The 18387-nt window shown below is 32.4% G+C and overlaps 1 protein-coding gene across 3 annotated transcripts; it reads right to left on the bottom strand.

Annotated features, from left to right (window-relative positions):
• Positions 1 to 1686: 1686 nt before the first annotated feature.
• On the bottom strand, positions 1687 to 17741 carry LOC111704069 (ecdysone-induced protein 74EF). Of its 3 annotated transcripts, none has more exons than XM_023476208.1 (8): positions 17181 to 17741; positions 8486 to 8560; positions 8117 to 8227; positions 6038 to 6136; positions 5862 to 5933; positions 4252 to 4559; positions 3887 to 4035; positions 1687 to 2076 (listed from the first exon to the last, which is right to left on the bottom strand). In XM_023476208.1, exons 1-8 carry the CDS (start codon positions 17416 to 17418, stop codon positions 1962 to 1964), a joined length of 1167 nt encoding a protein of 388 aa, XP_023331976.1. In that variant the 5' UTR covers positions 17419 to 17741; the 3' UTR covers positions 1687 to 1961. The 3 variants fall into 3 exon arrangements, with proteins under 3 accessions (XP_023331976.1, XP_023331975.1, XP_023331977.1); XM_023476207.1 differs by having other exon boundaries at positions 4252 to 4562; XM_023476209.1 differs by lacking the exon at positions 17181 to 17741 and adding an exon at positions 9143 to 9370 and having other exon boundaries at positions 4252 to 4562.
• Positions 17742 to 18387: the final 646 nt, after the last annotated feature.

Below are 18387 nucleotides of genomic sequence, written 5' to 3' on the forward strand. Positions count from 1 at the left end.
AATTGTTGTACAGTGAGGGGTTGTACCTTACCAGGCATGTTCAGTATATAAACAGGGTTTACATATAGCATTAATACATTGGATTAACTACAGGAAGTTTAGCTAAGTAGAACACATATAGAACATACACTGTTTACTAAATAAATGCAGTGTATATTAACAAGTGAACTAATATTTATGTTTTCTCATGCAATGACAAAGTTTAGTACATATCGGTAATAAAGTAATGGAATTTAATTCAAAGAAATTGAATTTCTGACACAAACTCTGATTTTCTAAACCCTATATTTTTTAAACACATAATTGTAGACCTTCAATATTTTCAAACTATGATTTATGTTAGATCAAATAATATAAGTTTGAAATATCAAAGGTTTGAACCATTAGGTTGTAAAGATATAGGAGTTATAAATTTTTAGTTTGTGGCAAAAACTCAGTCCCTTTGAATTTAAGATTTTTAACATCCCTAGATTTGACCTATTTTTGACGATAACAATTTAAAAAGTATTTGATCAATCTATATTCAAATAAATTGTATTAATCATATTCCATTGGCAGTGTAAAAAGGGGAATAAAAGTTAAGTAAATTTTTAGTAATATTTTCTAAATCGTCATCGCTAACATTTTACTTTGGGTTTACATTTGTGATTTAGTCTTTAAAGCAATAAACCTGTATTTGATATGTATTGAAATTTCGATGTTTTAAACCTTAGTGTTCTTCTTTATTCTTTATTTTAATTTGATAAAAAAAAATATTTTTTTGCTAGAAGAAAAATGGGACAAATATTGCAAGTTTATAGTTTTAAAGACTTTGGTTTGGCACCGGACTAATAAATACCCTTTATTTTTCCCGTTTTCAACACTTTCTTGTGCCTTTTCAAATAAGTGCACAATTAAGCATCAGAACACAGACAAATTCTAGAGAAAACGCAAATTCTAAAAGACAACAATTGTCCAGACCATTTGTAAATGAAAGACGGAATTTTGAGTGTAAAAACAGGATTCGAATAGAATAATATGGATGAAATCAATAGATCTCTAATGCCATTGTTTATCAAATAGTTTGACTAAAAATTATTTCACCAGTTATATTTGAGACTAGTGTTCAATATACTTTCATAAACTGATAGAATTACATTTAAAAGATTACATTATGAGCAACATTTGTTTATATAACGACTAAAATTGACTTGATTTTGAAGAAAAATACGGAACCAAAAGAGATATTAGCTTTGTCAAAATCGAATTGTCAAACACAGGATATAAAACATTTAAAACTTTTCAATCTATGATATGATATAATGCCCTTTAAACGTTCAGTAAACATTGATATGACTAAAAATTAAGAATGCTTATTCTTGAAATCTTGATTTATAACTGACAGATAAGTACCATTAAGGCCATTCATACAAAGTTTTTTTTTCATGGGATCGAAAATGTTTTAGTTTTTGATTTTCACCCTGTGAAAAGATATGCTATAATTATATTAATACAAGACCATCACCATAATTTAGAAAAATAGACCCCCCCCCATACATTCATGAAAAAACTGTATATATAATAGCTACTTTCAATTTTACATAAAAGAATATAAAAAATATAATCTTGAAGCGCATTCACCAGATTTATCCTTCCAACATCCTTAGGTGGTAAATTTGAGGTACATTGTGCATTTCTTGTTTTTCATTTTTTTTTCGGCAACAAAACTAATTGGTTACTTTATCAAGGAAACATGTTTTGCTTTATATACGCGGCTAAACAACTCTTACGAAAACTTTTTTTTGGAAAAAGAGGCCTCAAAATTTGATACGTGTTTTTCAAATTCATACGTTAAAATTGTCAATTGGCAGATAGTTTCTTATTATTTAATCAGTTGATGAACTGTGTAATCTGTAAGTTAGATAGATAGAGAATATTTCTAGTTCAGTCTGATGACTTCCTCTTTTATTAGCCGCAGCTCATTATAATCCGCTACATTCAACCTCGTTGATTTCGCCGATTTTTGGCACGTCGACGAATTGGTAGACTAGCCGTTGTCCGTCAACCTTTGCGAGTATTCCACGCTGATAGTAATACCTGAAATAAGAGTATTTATGCATCAACCATTTCTTAGAATACAGTTATTTAATTTTCTAATCCTTTTATATTTACCATTTTCATAATATAAAGGAATTGAGTATTTGTCACAAACTCAAACTTTGCAGCCTGATAGTCTAAACCTTTGATATTTCAAATAAGATTATTTGATCTAACAGAATTTACAGTTTGAAAAATCAAAGGTTTTATGATATAGGGATAACAAATTTAAAGTTTGTGGCAAAGACTCAATTTCTTTAGATTATTTGATCTAATAGAATATAGAATTCATAGTTAAAAAAGCTAAGGTCTGTGACATTGGGTTCCAATGATGTATAGAGATTTAAAATAAGAGTTTGTGACAAAAATTCAATTCCTTTTTAGTTAGAAAACAACATTTTTTTAATGTTTATCAAGGTTTATTCAATATTCAGGCATAATGCATAATGTTGATTTAATTGCAACAAATAGACAAAAATGTTATTATTATTGGAGCCAAGTAGCGTCCTTATATTATTGGAGCCAAGTAGCGTCCTTATATTATTGGAGCCAAGTAGCGTCCTTATATTATTGGAGCCAAGTAGCGTCCTTATATTATTGGAGCCAAGTAGCGTCCTTATATTATTGGAGCCAAGTAGCGTCCTTATATTATTGGAGCCAAGTAGCGTCCTTATATTATTGGAGCCAAGTAGCGTCCTTATATTATTGGAGCCAAGTAGCGTCCTTATATTATTGGAGCCAAGTAGCGTCCTTATATTATTGGAGCCAAGTAGCGTCCTTATATTATTGGAGCCAAGTAGCGTCCTTATATTCAAATTTAGATTTGTGCCTAACACATAATCTGTTAAAAGATCTATAGTAAAGCTATCATCCAGACAAGATAAGGGTAGATATTAAAGAACCCCAGTGCTTTCTGAATATGTCAGTACACACGATACTAGAAATCCATTTCTTAAAGTACATTAGGGCACGTCAAGCATATGGCCCTAGTGAGAACTTCGCAAACAAATTTCAAATTAAAAAAATATTATCAAATTTTTTTTCAATTGCGAGCTGAGAGCCTGAGAGCTATTTTTAGGAAATAAAAGATCTTAAAAAAATCCCTAGTAGGACCGAAAAAAGTCTTTAAAATGCATCGATATGGGTGACAAAATTTGTATCTCCTCTTGCCGCTGAATACTGTTATTTTTATTTTTATTTGGGGATACTATTTATTAAACTGTTAGATTTTTGCCCAAATTGTTTGAGACTCTTAGTGGAAAAAAACGACACACCCTAAGGTACAAATCAATGATTCTCCTTTCACTAATATATTTCTTTCACCATTTTACTCTTAAATTATCAAAAAGGAAAATCCACAATGTGGTTCTACCCTCTCCCTTTAATACTGTTTAGCTTTCCACGAATAAACTCAATTTTATATGTTAGTGAAGGAATCAAGTCTTTGCTACAAACTCTGATGTTCTAAAATCCCTATATCCCTGTCGTAAACCTTAGATACGTCATGAATACTGTTAGATCAAATAACCTAAGTTTGAAATATCAAAGGTTTACACCGTCAGGTTGCAATGATATAGGGTTTAGAAAACTTGAGTTTGTGGCAAAGATTTATTTAATCTTGTTAGGCATGGAAAGTCTCAGACAGTAGTGGCATTAATGAAATAATAGACTTTTTAGAGCTGCTCCTTATCTGAAAAAAAAGTTTAACATCAAAATAACATCGCTTAACTTCGTAAATTTTATAAAGTCTCCCTGTACAGTGTACTGTGTACCCCCCTTTTAAATTTGCAAATCACTCTTTTAATGTTACCTCAGAGCTCTTCCCATAGTCTCATAGTTCATATCTGGTTTATTCTTGTGTAGTCCCCAGAGTCTGCTCACTGCTTTACTATCCACTAATTTAAATATTCCTTGTTCTCTGTTACTCCACTTGATATACTTCGGACAACACTCCTTATCCTAAAATAAATACTTTGTCAAACACGAAGGCGACATTCAGAACCCTGGTCGCACAGATCGGAATGTAGGAAAATGCCAATCCCGCCAAAATTCCGGTTCCCACCAGCCTTTTACGCTCTAAGAAATACAAATCCTGAACTTCAAACATAAAGAACCTGACATTTAAACTGAAACAGGATCTCCATAGTTTCCACTAATTTTGTGTGCTCCTTTTACCTGCAGAAGTTTGAGTAAAAACTCCCAAAGATACGTCGTCGTTCCCTCCCTTGATCTTCGTTTGGGTTGAAGACCGGACTCCAGGCTTCCTCTGGCCAGCCTCGAGGTCTTCTTTTTCTTCATCTTCAAACTGTTCTGGAAGTTAACGAATGGTTGGAAAGGGTTGGACTCTTCGCATGATGATGAGGTAGGGATGAAGGATGGAGGGCTCGAGGTTCGGAGGTGGGAAAGGAGGGAGGAGGGGGGAAAGGAGGAGAGGAGGGAGGGATGCAGACCTCGATACCCAAACACAGAATGTAGATGATCCGCTACTAAAATAATGAAAGTATGTATAGGGTCAATAAAGGGGGTCCAATAAACAATTAAAATATACACAGTTGCCAAAAACTTATCCCATAAAAACAAAAAAGTTTGAGATTATATTGCAAATAATCTTCGATATCTTTATTTAATTAAACTGCAAAACGTTTTTATGTTCCACAATGCATTTGTGAAAGAGAAAAAAAATCATAAGAAAACATGCTATGAATTGAGATGAAACTCAAGATTTTGCAGCAAATAATAACTTTTTGGAAATTTTTAGCTAAGTGGATGACAAATTAAATTTATTATTTGTAATCTAAGACTTTAATTTTGTATTTGCATAAAAATGATTTAAAATTATTTAGTTCAAAAAATAAAATAAAATATTATTTATCTAAATAAGAAGAATTTCTTTACGTCTGTAAGACCGCCAACATGGTGGAAAGAATTCAGTTATCTAAACTACTATATACATGGTTAGGGGGCCCTAGAGAGGTTTTTTGGGCTGGGCCTTTCGAATACATTATAGGCATGGGCGTGGGAGCGTGATTAAGAAGATTTAGAAGAGTGGGGACGGGTGAGGGGGGGGGGATGCTGCATACTAAACTTCATGGCTTTTAACTATAGAATAAAATTTCTTGCACTTTATGATTTTTAATTTATTTATGCCCTTCAAGTTTTCTTCGTCGTTTTAAAAATTTTGTTTTGCCTTTACTCTACATATAAATTTCAATCAATCTCTCGATCCATACTTTTAAATTTTAGAATTATTTTTCTTAGATCCTTTAAAGTGATTCAAGTTTTTGTTTTGAATATATCTTTTTCTTCTTTTCTATCTCTCGTTCTATCTGTCTATCTTTCATTTGAAGAATACGTTTAACTCGTAAGATAGATTTCCGTTGAGCAATTATCCAAATAGTATGGGGGCGATTATATTTCTAGTTTATAAATACACACACATTCATTACATTTTATATATTTTACCTTTTTGGGTTAAATTTTTTTTATCAGTGAAGCAAATGTGTACAGAGGAATACATATCATATATATATGATGCTTGCTTGTCTGCCTGTTTCTATCCAAAACGGCTGAACCTAGGGGGACCGTCAAATTTAAATAATTTTGCCCGGAACAAAATGTCAAGAATAATTTTTCTAAAAAATGTTTCAATTGATATGTAAAAATTCGCGAAATTTGAGAATGATAAAAATGGCCACTTTCAGAGCAATTAGTTAAAAGCTGAAATAGTAAATAGGAAACAAGAATAGTCCTGAAAGTCTATAATTATTGTAAATATGTTTGTTTACCTGATGGTGGAGAATAGGGTTGATACAGATGGTGCAGTAGACCAGGATGAATTTGACTAGAAATATCTTCACCTAAAAATTAATTAATAAAAAATAAAATATGTTTTTAAAGAAGGAAGCAAAAACATGGTATATGGAATATGAAAAAAATATGATTGTTTAAAGTATAAACTCACTTTTAATTCTTGATTTTGTCTCATCGTCTGGCTGAGGTGAGGAAGACGATGGTTCCACGTCACTAACTCCTGAATCCGCCGGACTAGGAGGATGGGAACCTAAATATTATCCAACTTTTTTCAATTTACAAATTTAACTCAATAAAAGCAACTTACGTTTGTTTGGTTTTGGTCTCGATAAAACCAACTTTTCTGTCAGTGTACTGCAAAACACTACAGTACGCAGTAAAAGCTAAGTTTAATTGGTTAATAGAATGTTTAATAATAAGCTAGACAAATGACGATGTCTTCCTAAATGATAAATATTGAAAGAGAACTATTGTGAATCGGCATATCCGTAATGTAAATAGAAGGTGACTTGAAATAAAAATGACAGTTCCTTCGCACGACCCTGAAAGGGGTTTAAAGATATTAGAAAATAGAATTTAACAATGAAAACTATGTAGTGCAGTTTCATGAGTTGCAAGTTTAACCAAATAAATCTGCAGAAGGGTCTTGTTCTTTCAAGTCTCTCCATTAAACATTGAATGAAGAACGCTCGTGTTTAATAGAAATGTATCTTTAGTCTACTAAAAATTCTCATACAAACAATAAATAAATTTTTCAAAAATACATTCTTCCAAACCTTTTCCTACTTTTTCTTCTTTTTGGCCTTTTTCAAGTTTTCTAGGATCTTAATGTTACTTTCTACTGAACAATGTTGATACAATGTATTGTATAGGTATTTCATTTTTACAAAAGGTTAAAAAATCTGGACTTAAAAAAAGTGTGTTCCAAGGCCATACTCCAGTGCATAAAACTGGTTTCTCAGAGTATTGCATATTCATGTTTTTGTAAGAGTTGGGCTTGCAGAAATCTAAGAAGGATTATATATAGTGCAGTAGAGTTATTCAGTCAGCATTCTTTTAAATTCATCTTATTCAAGAATTCTTAACTAGGGAATTAGACGAACACTTTCACACTTTTACCTCTTACCCCCCCCCCACCACCGTTTCTCTCCGCTTTACTCCTTTTATCCGACCCCCTTCTCTTCTTTTCCAGACTTTTTCTTTAATTTTCTCCTTTCCTCTTTCTCTAATACTTACTCTGATAAATGTAAAAGTTGCAACATTCGTATATTTTTACTTCGGTTCACTTTTTATTTATTATTCTTATATCCATCCTTAAAACTCTTTTTTTTTGTTATTCCTCTTTATTTGTTTCTATTCTAGCTGAGTTACGGAGTTATATAATCGTTCTACAGAGGAAGCTGTAAACTAAACCTCAGTAAACTCTGTAAAATAAAAGTAAAAACAGAACAAACTAGACTCATTAGGACGATAGGAGGAGAAACTAGATTCATTAGGACGATATAATTAGGACGATAGGAGGAGAAAGAAACTAGACTCATCAGGACGGTATAATTAGGAAGTAGTAGGAGAAAATAGACTCATTAGGACGATATAATTAGGAAGTAGTAGGAGAAAATAGACTCATTAGGACGATATAATTAGGAAGTAGGAGGAGAAACTAGACTCATTAGGACGATAAAATTAGGAAGTAAGAGGAGAAAATAGAATCATTAGAACGGTATAATTAGGAAGTAGTAGGAGAAAATAGACTCTTTAGGACGATATGAATAAGAAGTATGAGGAGAAACTAGACTCATCAGGACGGTATAATTAGGAAGTAGTAGGAGAAAATAGACTCATTAGGACGATATAAATAGGAAGTTGGAGGAGAAACTAGACTCATCAGGAGGATATAATTTGGAAGCATGAGGAGAAACTAGACTCAGTAGGACGATATAATTAGGTAGCATGATGAGAAACTAGACTCATTAGGACGATATAAATAGGAAGTTGGAGGAGAAACTAGACTCATCAGGAGGATATAATTAGGAAGCATGAGGAGAAACTAGACTCTTTAGGACGATATAATTAGGTAGCATGAGGAGAAACTAGACTCAACAGGACGATATAAATAGGAAGCATGAGAAGAAACTAAACTCATTAGGGGATATAATTAGGAAGTAAGAGGAGAAACGCCTAATAAAACAAAGAAACCATGCATATTCTTATCTGCTACTGCTTCTGCTACCTGATGAGTTTGGAGAATGTCCTGTAGTAAATACATGTGTTCGTTGTCCTGTCAGTTGAGCAGGGTTTGGAGCATGAACATGAAGAGGAGATATACGTCCTAATCCTTCCCCTAAATATAAAATCCTTTTGTTTCAATCTCTCTTCTTCATGTGATTGTTAGGATTTTACTAAATATGCGTTGTAGCTTTTGGAATCATCGTGTAAATAAGAAAAGTTATGACTGAAAACATATAAGATTTCAAATTTACATGCAATTTACTCCAGCTTAACGAGATTGGAGTAGCGTGGTCTCTTCAAAGAGAAAAGACCTGAGGAAACTTCAAAACTGTTCGGTCTATAAATACATAACATTCATATAAAAATTCACCTTGAAACATCCATTGTGCAACAACTTTACCATCTACTCCACGTATAGTTGGAGAACTGCTGCTCGGATATTCATCTAAATATTTAACATTAAAAACACCTTTTCTCTACATTTTTAAATTACTCCTGACAAGATATATTTTTATATGTTCATTTATTGCTTGATGTAATTAACAAACTTTTACAATATCCTAGTTGGCTATTGTAAAGGAGGACTCAATTAACTTCAGAAAATTCAAGTTCAAGTTTAATATAATATATTATCTATGATTTGAAACATTTGTTCGGATTTCACCAAATGTTTTTACAGACTACAGACTTGCAATATATTACAGATAGATAGACTGTAAAAAGTCGGATGGATGGATATTGGATACATATTACGTAATTAACAAATATACTTTTCATATAACATATATATAACTTAACTTTAACCCACCATAAATTAAATCCCTCTTTTTCCAGATGTTTTCAACCCTTTTTACCATATTTATATATGTATTCAAGACACAACATTTCTGCGAGAAATCCCGTTTTTAAGATTTCGGTATAATTTGATTTTCATTCATCCACTGTATTAAAGAATTAACTTTAAAGCATAAAGTATTATTTATTATTTATTAGATTTATTGTTATGTGTTCTTTTATAAATAGTTACAATTGGCCCTCAGCACCGGTATTGGGATGATCATTAGTTAAGGATGGTTTCAGAAGATTCCAGAACATTATTTTGCGCAGTCCTTGTCTTGTGTGCCTAGCCACTAGTTGGCCTTGAACCAAGGCAGTAACTTTTTGAGCAGGGATGGTTTTTTCCTCCCAAATTTAATCATTTTAGAAAAAGCATAATAAAAAATTAGGCAATTAAATTTTTTTTAAAACTAAATATATTCATTCATCCCTTCCACTTGTTGCTAGACTGCTTGAGTAACCCTGGAGAGCTGAAACTAGAGAGCTAGAGAGCTCAGCTCTCCACTCACGGAGAGCTTAATGCCGCGCACTCAAGATCTACGCAGCAAGATGCGCTCGAAGGCATGCTTCAGAGGAAACAGAACTATTCACGCAAACCAGACGTAAACACACAAAGAACCAAATAGGCTGCCTAGTGCCTACAGGTTTCCGTAGAAACAGGATGTTGAACAATAAAAATATGCTCTTACGTTTTTACAATTTCATTTCCAATGTATTCATTATAAAATTATGGATTGAGGAATTTTAGCAGAAAAAAAAAACAGAATGACATTTTTAAAGTAAAATTCTTCTTTTAACCCCTGTCTTAAAATAAAAACAAACAGAATTGACTCAGTGGGCAAGGTCACGTTTAAAAACTGTACTTTATAAACATAAACATAAGGTTTCTTCAGGGTAGGGCTAATGCTTCTTAAAAAAACTTTTTCTTAAACAATTTTAACTTGCTCTAAAATGGTGAAAAAGAGTTTAAATCAATTTTATTTAGAGTTTGTGCTACTTTCTAAAATAAATACAATACTAATTTTCCTCATAATTTTGATTAAAAATAATCTTGGAGAATATTGCTCAAGGTATAAGCAACATTTTTTTATCCCTAATATGTACACCAAATATTTAACTTGTTTTTACTACTTCATCCGAAATCCGTGTGTATTAAATTTAAGACAAGTACTTTTCAGACTTTTTTCCGTTTTGAAAATCTTTAAAGCGGTTTTTTCTTTAAGAATCTTTCAAAAAGTGTCCCCGAAAACTTGCTAATGGCATGGTCTTACATAATACACAAGAAAACAAGGAAGGTTTGCCGACAGAAGAAAATATAATGAATTTGCAACATTGCACAATTCTGGCCAGTGTCCAAACATAAACATAAATGCATGTTTACGTTAGTTATGACGTAGTAGATGAAATATTTGTACATAAATACTCTCAGTAAATTATGCATAGAACAACATCATATGCCTCTTCAGTATTATTGTACACTATACAGCTGGTATTGTATAGAAAAGTTTTGGATTAAATTCAGAATGAAAGTTTTGGAAACTTAAGATGACATTAATTAGATGTTTAGGAGTTTATTTATTAGAGTGAAGGTTAATGGTGGGTTGACAAGAAACTATGTCGGGCACACGGAAACGCATTTTTAGATTAAATCTAAGAAAAGGTACATGTTGAAGTATAGGTACATGTAGAAGTATAGGTACAGGTAGAAGAAAAGGTACATGTTGAAGTATATGTACATGTAGAAGTATAGGTACAGGTAGAAGTAAAGGTACAGGTAGAAGTATAGGTACAGGTATAAGTAAAGGTACAGTTATAGGGGGCCCAGAAAATGTAGAATTATATACCCGCATATAACAATCAAATTCAAATTCATTTATCATCAAGAATGAAAATAGATAGATAGAAATAAATTTATGTATAGTGAATACATCATATCTATATATATATATATCTATTTTTTATAAAAATGTAATATTCAAATGATGTCTAAGTGTACATAACACACATGTATGACAATTTGTATAATAAATTGTTTAAATATATGAATAAGGATAAAGATATGTATTTTGTATTACAACTAGAAGGTTTAATTTGTTTTAAGGGTGTTATTTAAATTCTGGTTAATTTTTCTTTTAACTTGTAATCTAGATTATTTGAATTAAATAAATAAAGAATGTGGAATCATAAATTCTTCAACATTGACTAGCAAAAATTATTGATGAATTAGTCAATTTTTACTTTTAATTTAAGCTAAAACCGCAATTTTTTAATATAAATGTCCGGGGCTCCAAAAAAGTATAATTTAGTTAGTAAAGTAAAACCAAAGACTTGAAAGTCCACTTGGTCCTCAAAATGTTATGGATATCTTTCATAGTTGTATGGATCTCTGTGACTCATGTAAGAATGTATAGTAATGGATGAGATGGAAAGAGTATTATATAAAAATATATAAGCTGCTCTCTAGAGCTCCGGGTGTAAAGAACTTGAGGCAGCCAGGCACACCTTCCTAACACAGCTTAACCTTGAACACAGGCAGAGGAACTACATGTAGATAGATAGATACATCCATAAGAGAATGAGATGGTAAAACAGTAGAAAATATAGATTATTGACACAAAAAGTGGAGAAACGATACCACACTTACCAAAAGCGCTGATGCAGAGTAGATTTATATGTTTATGTAAGTAAAAGCATTAAAACTATGCTATGCAAGTTTTTAAGATATTTGAAAAATTATTTCCTAAAATAAAGCTTCAGTTTCATAAAATTTGGCTTTGATGGACAAATCGTACCATAGTCTAATAGATATGCATAAAAATCTACAATGTGCACAATTTCACTACTCTGAATTGTTTACAAACAGGGAAAAAGAGAAACCCGGACAATATAGCCGGTGTAATACCATTTTCTGCTATCCATAATCTTTAATATATTCTGACTTACAGAAAGTAAGAAACTAGACATAAGCAGTGATACACCGGATATTTTATTAGTTAGCATCACAATTTACAACTAGTAAGGTAATATTAAACAGAATGAAGAGAGCTAGCATAGAATTTAATAAAACATAATGATGAGGTAATGAAATATTAAAAGCGTCACCCCCCCCTCCCCACTTAAGGTGGAGGGGGTAAATAGGGCACAAGGTCAGGGTCAGTCTATGAGGGGGGTATACTATTAACTATAACAAAACTGTCTGTTTACATATTTTATACTCTCTGAACAGATATTGAATTACAAAAATATAAGAATTCCTAGGTTTCGGCACGGTTTGAAACCTTAAACCTTGCATTCATTGTATATATAGGCAGTTTTCAGATCTTAATTACTCATTGATTTCATTTTTTAGGCAATTCAGGCCGACCTGGCAGATTTAACAATTCAAATCAGGAAAATTCTTAGGAAATCGCATTCAATGGTCAGGTACTAACTGTTTTAAAATTAATGGAAAAAATCAGAAATTCACAAAAACCCAAGAATTTCATCAGTTTAAAATTAAGTTGAATGTTATGTTTACTACGGATAATTTTGCTAAAGGACTAAGACAGACTTTTAACACTCTCATGACAACCACTATGTAGTGCCTAACAAGCTATGTGTATTTTGTAGCCCTAGAAAAAATATAATAAACAGTAAGAAGAGAATATCAGAGACAATTATCTTTGATATTGTTAAACCTCTATTATAATGGATGAATTGCGCAGCGATCTGATGATTATAGTTCTGAATTCCTTGAAAAGCTCCGTCTAGAACTACCGAACACGTCTGAGAATTGAGAATGATGTAATCACAACATTTGAATTTTCTCGTGGATTTTCAGTCAGACCTAGGGTAAAAAGGGCTTAGACCTGGGAAATGCACAAAAACACGACAAAAACCTCGCAGCGCAATACAAAAACCCGGGAAAAGTTGTAAAAAGTAAATATGTTCCGTCAACTCGTAGACGAACTGACCAGAAGGAAAAGTACAACGGTAAACAGAATTAAATCATTAAAAAAGGAAAAACTCTTAATTTTTTTCTTTTTAAGCTAACGCAAAACTTAATATATATAAATGATATATTTAATTATATTCTTATGAGAATGTTAATCATATTATAGTATGTATTATAATTTTGATTTATCTCTAGTAAATCTTACTTACTTACCTACTTACTAACTTTTAAAAATCCTAAAATTGAACCAATAAACAGATTTAATTCTCCGACACTCCATGATAAAATTCAAGGATGTAATGCAAGGAAAGTTATTTTAGAAGTGTACACATCTTTTGTACTGCAGTGTACTGTCTCTGGGCGGTAATGTAAACACAAGACGGATGTCAAAGCCTGACATGGGATCCATCTTTCACATAAATAATCAATGAAATATTCTGGTCATAGGAAACTATTATGTGAATTATAAAAATTATCAAAATTTAATGCTTTTAACCTCCTCGGATACTATACGAACACTGATGCATCTATTCTTGTTTACAAATTCCGCCCAAAGAAAACTGGTTTCATTATGTACGCAGAGTATACACGACCGCAATAAACTTTCCTTTCCTTACATTCTTGATAAAATTCAAATGTGAGATATTTTCTGATGTTTACATATATATGATTTCAGCCATTTTATAATAACGGCTAATAGTTTTCATTTATTTATACATCATACATGTGATATACTCAGATTTCAATGTCAGACAAAAGCCAGTTGATAACCTAGAAAATAATTTTGTTAGTTGCAATGAAACTTAACCCCTCCCCGCCCCTGCGAAATAAACTAAATAGAAAAGTATGTTCTAGCTGTATCGAAGAAAACTCGATCAAATGAAATCGAAGAAAGCATCATAAACCTTACTTATATACTGACATTATACTAATGTTGATATTCACAACGTATAGACGTAATAAAGAAACAACATTTAAAAGGGAGTGACCGTCAATGTATGGTGGTTGAGTATGCAGTATTGTAGAAAATCTTTTTAGAATTCATTTGAGACATATAAAACCTGTATATTTACTGAGTTTGAGTGCAAAGTCGACGTTCAAAATCATGAATTTGGATGGGCACGTCTTCAGAACCGTTTTTTAAAATTATTAAATAAACTTGTCAATAAATCAATTTTAGAATCAATTATTTCGTTTTCATCATTATACTTAATTTCTAATTTTCAAAATTTGCTCGCAGATTTCTACAAATTCTTTAAATGTCGTCTTTTCTATAAAAATTTCAGAAAATCTGCAGATAAATCTTTGTGAATAATGAGAGATTATAGAAACTAATAATTGAATAAGATTACTTATTTTCTATGATAAGAGTAAATTTTTATTTTCTCAACCTGTTCCTAAACAGCTAATTAGTTTACTGTAGAATTTTGTTTAAATTTTTTGTCGTCGTTATTTAATAATTAAAAAAAAACGATTCTGAAAACGTATCCAACCAAATTTATGATTTTGGACGTCGACTTTGCGCTCAAACTCAGTAAATATACGTCGTAGAAACGTTTTATTTGTCTCAAATGAATCCTAAAAAATTTGTCCGCAATACTACATATTCAGTTCAACCACCATACATTGCCGGTCACTCCCTTTAACAATGGAAAATTGGCTTGAAAAAGAAGGCCTTATGGTTATTTAACATCTGAATCCAAATGCCACCGAATTAAATTTTCTGATTTAAATATTGACATTCGACATTTAAAAAAAAATCATAATTGCTTAAACAATCATTCTCAGGTTTAGAGTGCAGTTCGCGTTTTTCATGACATTGACAACAGTGCAGAATGAAGCCATGTTAAACCCCATGTGAAGATTTAAAACTTTCCCACGATCTAGGTTGAAATTAGACGATTATAGGTCTAATTTTGGGGTGCATAATTTAAGCAATGAAAACACGTGTGTTGCTCTCATATAAAATTATTCAAGACTTTGATTTAAAAGGGTTACCATAAAAAATGTTGCAAAAAGATGTTTTGAAGGCGACCGGGTGTAGAGTTATATGCAGCTTAAAGACGGTTTGTATTGCTGAAACACTGGTTTTCAAGCCAGGTGCAACCAGTGCCTAAACCTTGCACCTGGGCATACCTTTGGTTTTATTTCAGTTTGGTACTATCAAAATTAAGAGGATTTTTCAAGTGATATTAATCAGTAATTTTTTACAATACACAGTAGTATAACGGGCAAACATTTTTGCATATATTAAATCAAGAATTTGTGGGAATAAAACGGATTATATACTCTTTAACGGATTTTTTTTGCAAATAAATATTATAGGCCCATTGCAGGGTTACCATAAGGATGAGACTTCAATGACGAACCAAAAATTTTTAAATGTGAAGATAAAAAGGTAGAATTTAGTCTTTTGTCTTGAATAAAGTCTATTTAAGGTATATTAAATAATCTGACAAAGAAAGAAACAACTTTAAAGCCAGAGAACCCTGGATCCAAGAAATAAGACTGCATATTTTCCATATAGTCATCTCTTAGATCTCATCCTTTGTATTAGGTTTATTTTGATAGAATTTATATATTTAATTCTTATTTTTTATTTTTTAAACAGAATTCGTAATGTAAAAGCTCCTATTTTTCAATGTCAATAACTTTTTTTAGATACACACTTTTTACTTATAGCATAATATAATTATGTTTTTTCTGTTTTGTGTATTTCAAGTCAAACATGCATAATTTCATGAAAACCTGACAAAACAAACTTATTTTTGAAAATATCCTGAGTTGGTTCCGAGGATGCATCCCGGAAGTTCGGGTATCCTCGGTCCAGGTCTACTGAACCCTCTTCAGTCTAAACACATATTAATCTGAACCCTCTTCAGTCTGAACACACATTAACCTGAACCCTCTTCAGCCTGAACACACATTAACCTGAACCCTCTTCAGTCTGAACACACATTAACCTGAACCCTCTTCAGTCTAAACACACATTAACCTGAACCCTCTTCAGCCTAAACACACATTAACTTGAACCCCCTTCAGTCTAAACACACATTAATCAGAACCCTCTTTAGTCTAAACACACATTAACCTGAACCCTCTTCAGTCTAAACACACATTAACCTGAACCCTTTTCAGTCTGAACACACATTAATCTGAACCCTCTTCAGTCTGAACACACATTAACCTGAACCCTTTTCAGTCTAAACACACACTTAACCTGAACCCTGTTCAGTCTAAACACACATTAATCTGAACCCTCTTCAGTCTAAACACACATTAACCTGAACCCTCTTCCGTCTAAACACACATTAACCTGAACCCTCTTCAGTCTAAACACACATTAATATGAACCCTCTTCAGTCTGAACACACATTATCCTGGACCCTCTTCAGTTTGAACACGCATTAACCTGAACCCTAATCAGTCTGAACACACATTAACCTGAAGCCTCTTCAGTCTGAACACACATTAACCTGAACCCTCTTCAGTCTGAACACACATTAATCTGAACCCTTTTTAGTCTTAACACGCATTAACCTTAACCCTCTTCAGTCTGAACACACATTAATCTGAACCATCTTCAGTCTAAACACACATTAACCTGAACCCTCTTCTGCCTAAACACACATTAATCTGAGCCCTCTTCAGTCTGAACACACATTAACCTGAACCCTCTTCAGCCTGAACACACATTAACCTGAACCCTCTTCAGTCCAAACACACATTAACCTGAACCCTCTTCAGTCTAAACACACATTAATATGAACCCTCTTCAGTCTGAACACACATTAACCTGAACCCTCTTAAACTTTAACACAAATGAATCTGATCGAACACCTGACCACATTTTACAAAACTATGTAAACACCTTGAATCCCATTTTTATTGTAAAATGTCAAGGAGTTAATGATGATGAAAGATCTGCTATTTATATAGATTTTTATTTAATTGGATTCCACATTTAACATGTGATGTGTATTGTGTATCTATTTAAATTCTAGTGATTATATAACTAGTAATATGCATTCAAATATTATATTGTTGCTGCCAGGCCTTTTTATACTTATTTATTGTAACTTCCGGCCCTTCGTTCACAGCTTTTGCGCATTTCCGGCACCCCCCCCCCCTCCCCTCATCTCCGTTACCCAAAAAATCAAGGCCAAACATTTGATAATGGAATTTTAATTAGATCATATATATTGACGAGAGTTGATTAGATATGTTTTGAACTTTTAGAACTATTAATTTCAAAGAGTATTGTATAATGTGTACATTGAACTGAATAACCTACCTTTAATTGTTGTAAAGTGTTTGGAAAGATATCTTTTCCTTGGACCTCCCTCTCTATGGGTCAGCTCCCCTCGGACCCCTGAGCTAGAGCAGGGTGACCTGCTAGGAGATCTGTCAGTAAAATCTGAACTGTTTGATAACCTACGGTCGTCCTGGTAACAGGACTCAGCCTTTATCCCACCCTCAGGACCCTTACAGGACAGGTCCAGGGGCAGAAGCTGATCAGTTTCAAAATTCATTTTCACTTCTTCACTTCACACAACCCGTTTCATCGATACAGTATTCTACAGTACATTACACTATTCGCGTTCTTCAAAAATTGTCAATTTCGTGTTGATTAACGACTTGATGAATGTCCGAATAAAAAGCAAGGGTTGCGACTGGAATTTAACTTGTTTGCGAGTTTTTCGGATTATATATTGTTGGCTTTAAAATCGACTGATGGGTAATATTTTGTCGACCAGGAAAACTTCGTAAATCACTAAATATTCCAACGCAACAGGCGACACAGCGACTACAGTCGAATCCAGACAACTGTCAGCTGTCAGCTTCACTCCCTCTCGCTGTCAATAAAAGACGAAAATTGATTACCAAAAAAATGATTGCTTATTTAATATTATTCAAAAATTTCAAGTATTTCCTGTCCCATCATCTTATGTTTTATATAGAAAATATTAATCGAAAAAAAAAAGGATTTTCTAATAAAAAAGTTTGCGTCTCTTGCCTGTATTTGTATGAATATAAATGTGTGTGTATGTTTAGCCCTGCTGGTCCTCTGTATACACTATATATATCTATATATATAAATGTATATACTAGCTGTATACTCTGCTCTCAGCACTGGCCTAACGTCAACTGAACTACAAGGGAATGATCTCTCTGTATTCCTAGACATCTATCTCTCATTAGCTCTCCGTCTCTCCCTCCTCTAAAACATACTCTGGCGTGGGCCTGAAGGCCTAAAAAACAAGTTCTATTCTTTTAGAAGGAATACTAGAATCGATACTATATATAGCTTTGTTATCATGTTACATAACTATTGGCTAAAACACTATGTCTGCCTAAATTAAAATGTTTTTAAACCGTCTGAAAAGTAAAAACTGAATGCGTGATATAAAAGTAATCTTTATTTTTTGTGATTAATTAAAATGATAGAGATACATTATTTGATGAATAAAATGATATTTAAGAGACGACATTACGGAGTT

This window comes from Eurytemora carolleeae, unplaced genomic scaffold, assembly GCF_000591075.1.
Source record: "Eurytemora carolleeae unplaced genomic scaffold, Eaff_2.0 scaffold582, whole genome shotgun sequence".
Lineage (NCBI taxonomy): Eukaryota > Metazoa > Arthropoda > Copepoda > Calanoida > Temoridae > Eurytemora > Eurytemora carolleeae.

Excerpts from the sequence above, each read along its gene's own strand:
- LOC111704069 (XM_023476207.1), bottom strand. The coding sequence starts at position 17,418 with ATGAATTTTGAAACTGATCAGCTTCTGCCCCTGGACCTGTCCTGTAAG. Across the intron at positions 8,561-17,180 it reads ACACTTTACAACAATTAAAG|ATGAATATCCGAGCAGCAGT; the intron begins GTAGGTTATTCA and ends TTAAATATTTAG. Across the intron at positions 6,137-8,116 it reads ACATTCTCCAAACTCATCAG|GTTCCCATCCTCCTAGTCCG; the intron begins GTAGCAGAAGCA and ends GATAATATTTAG.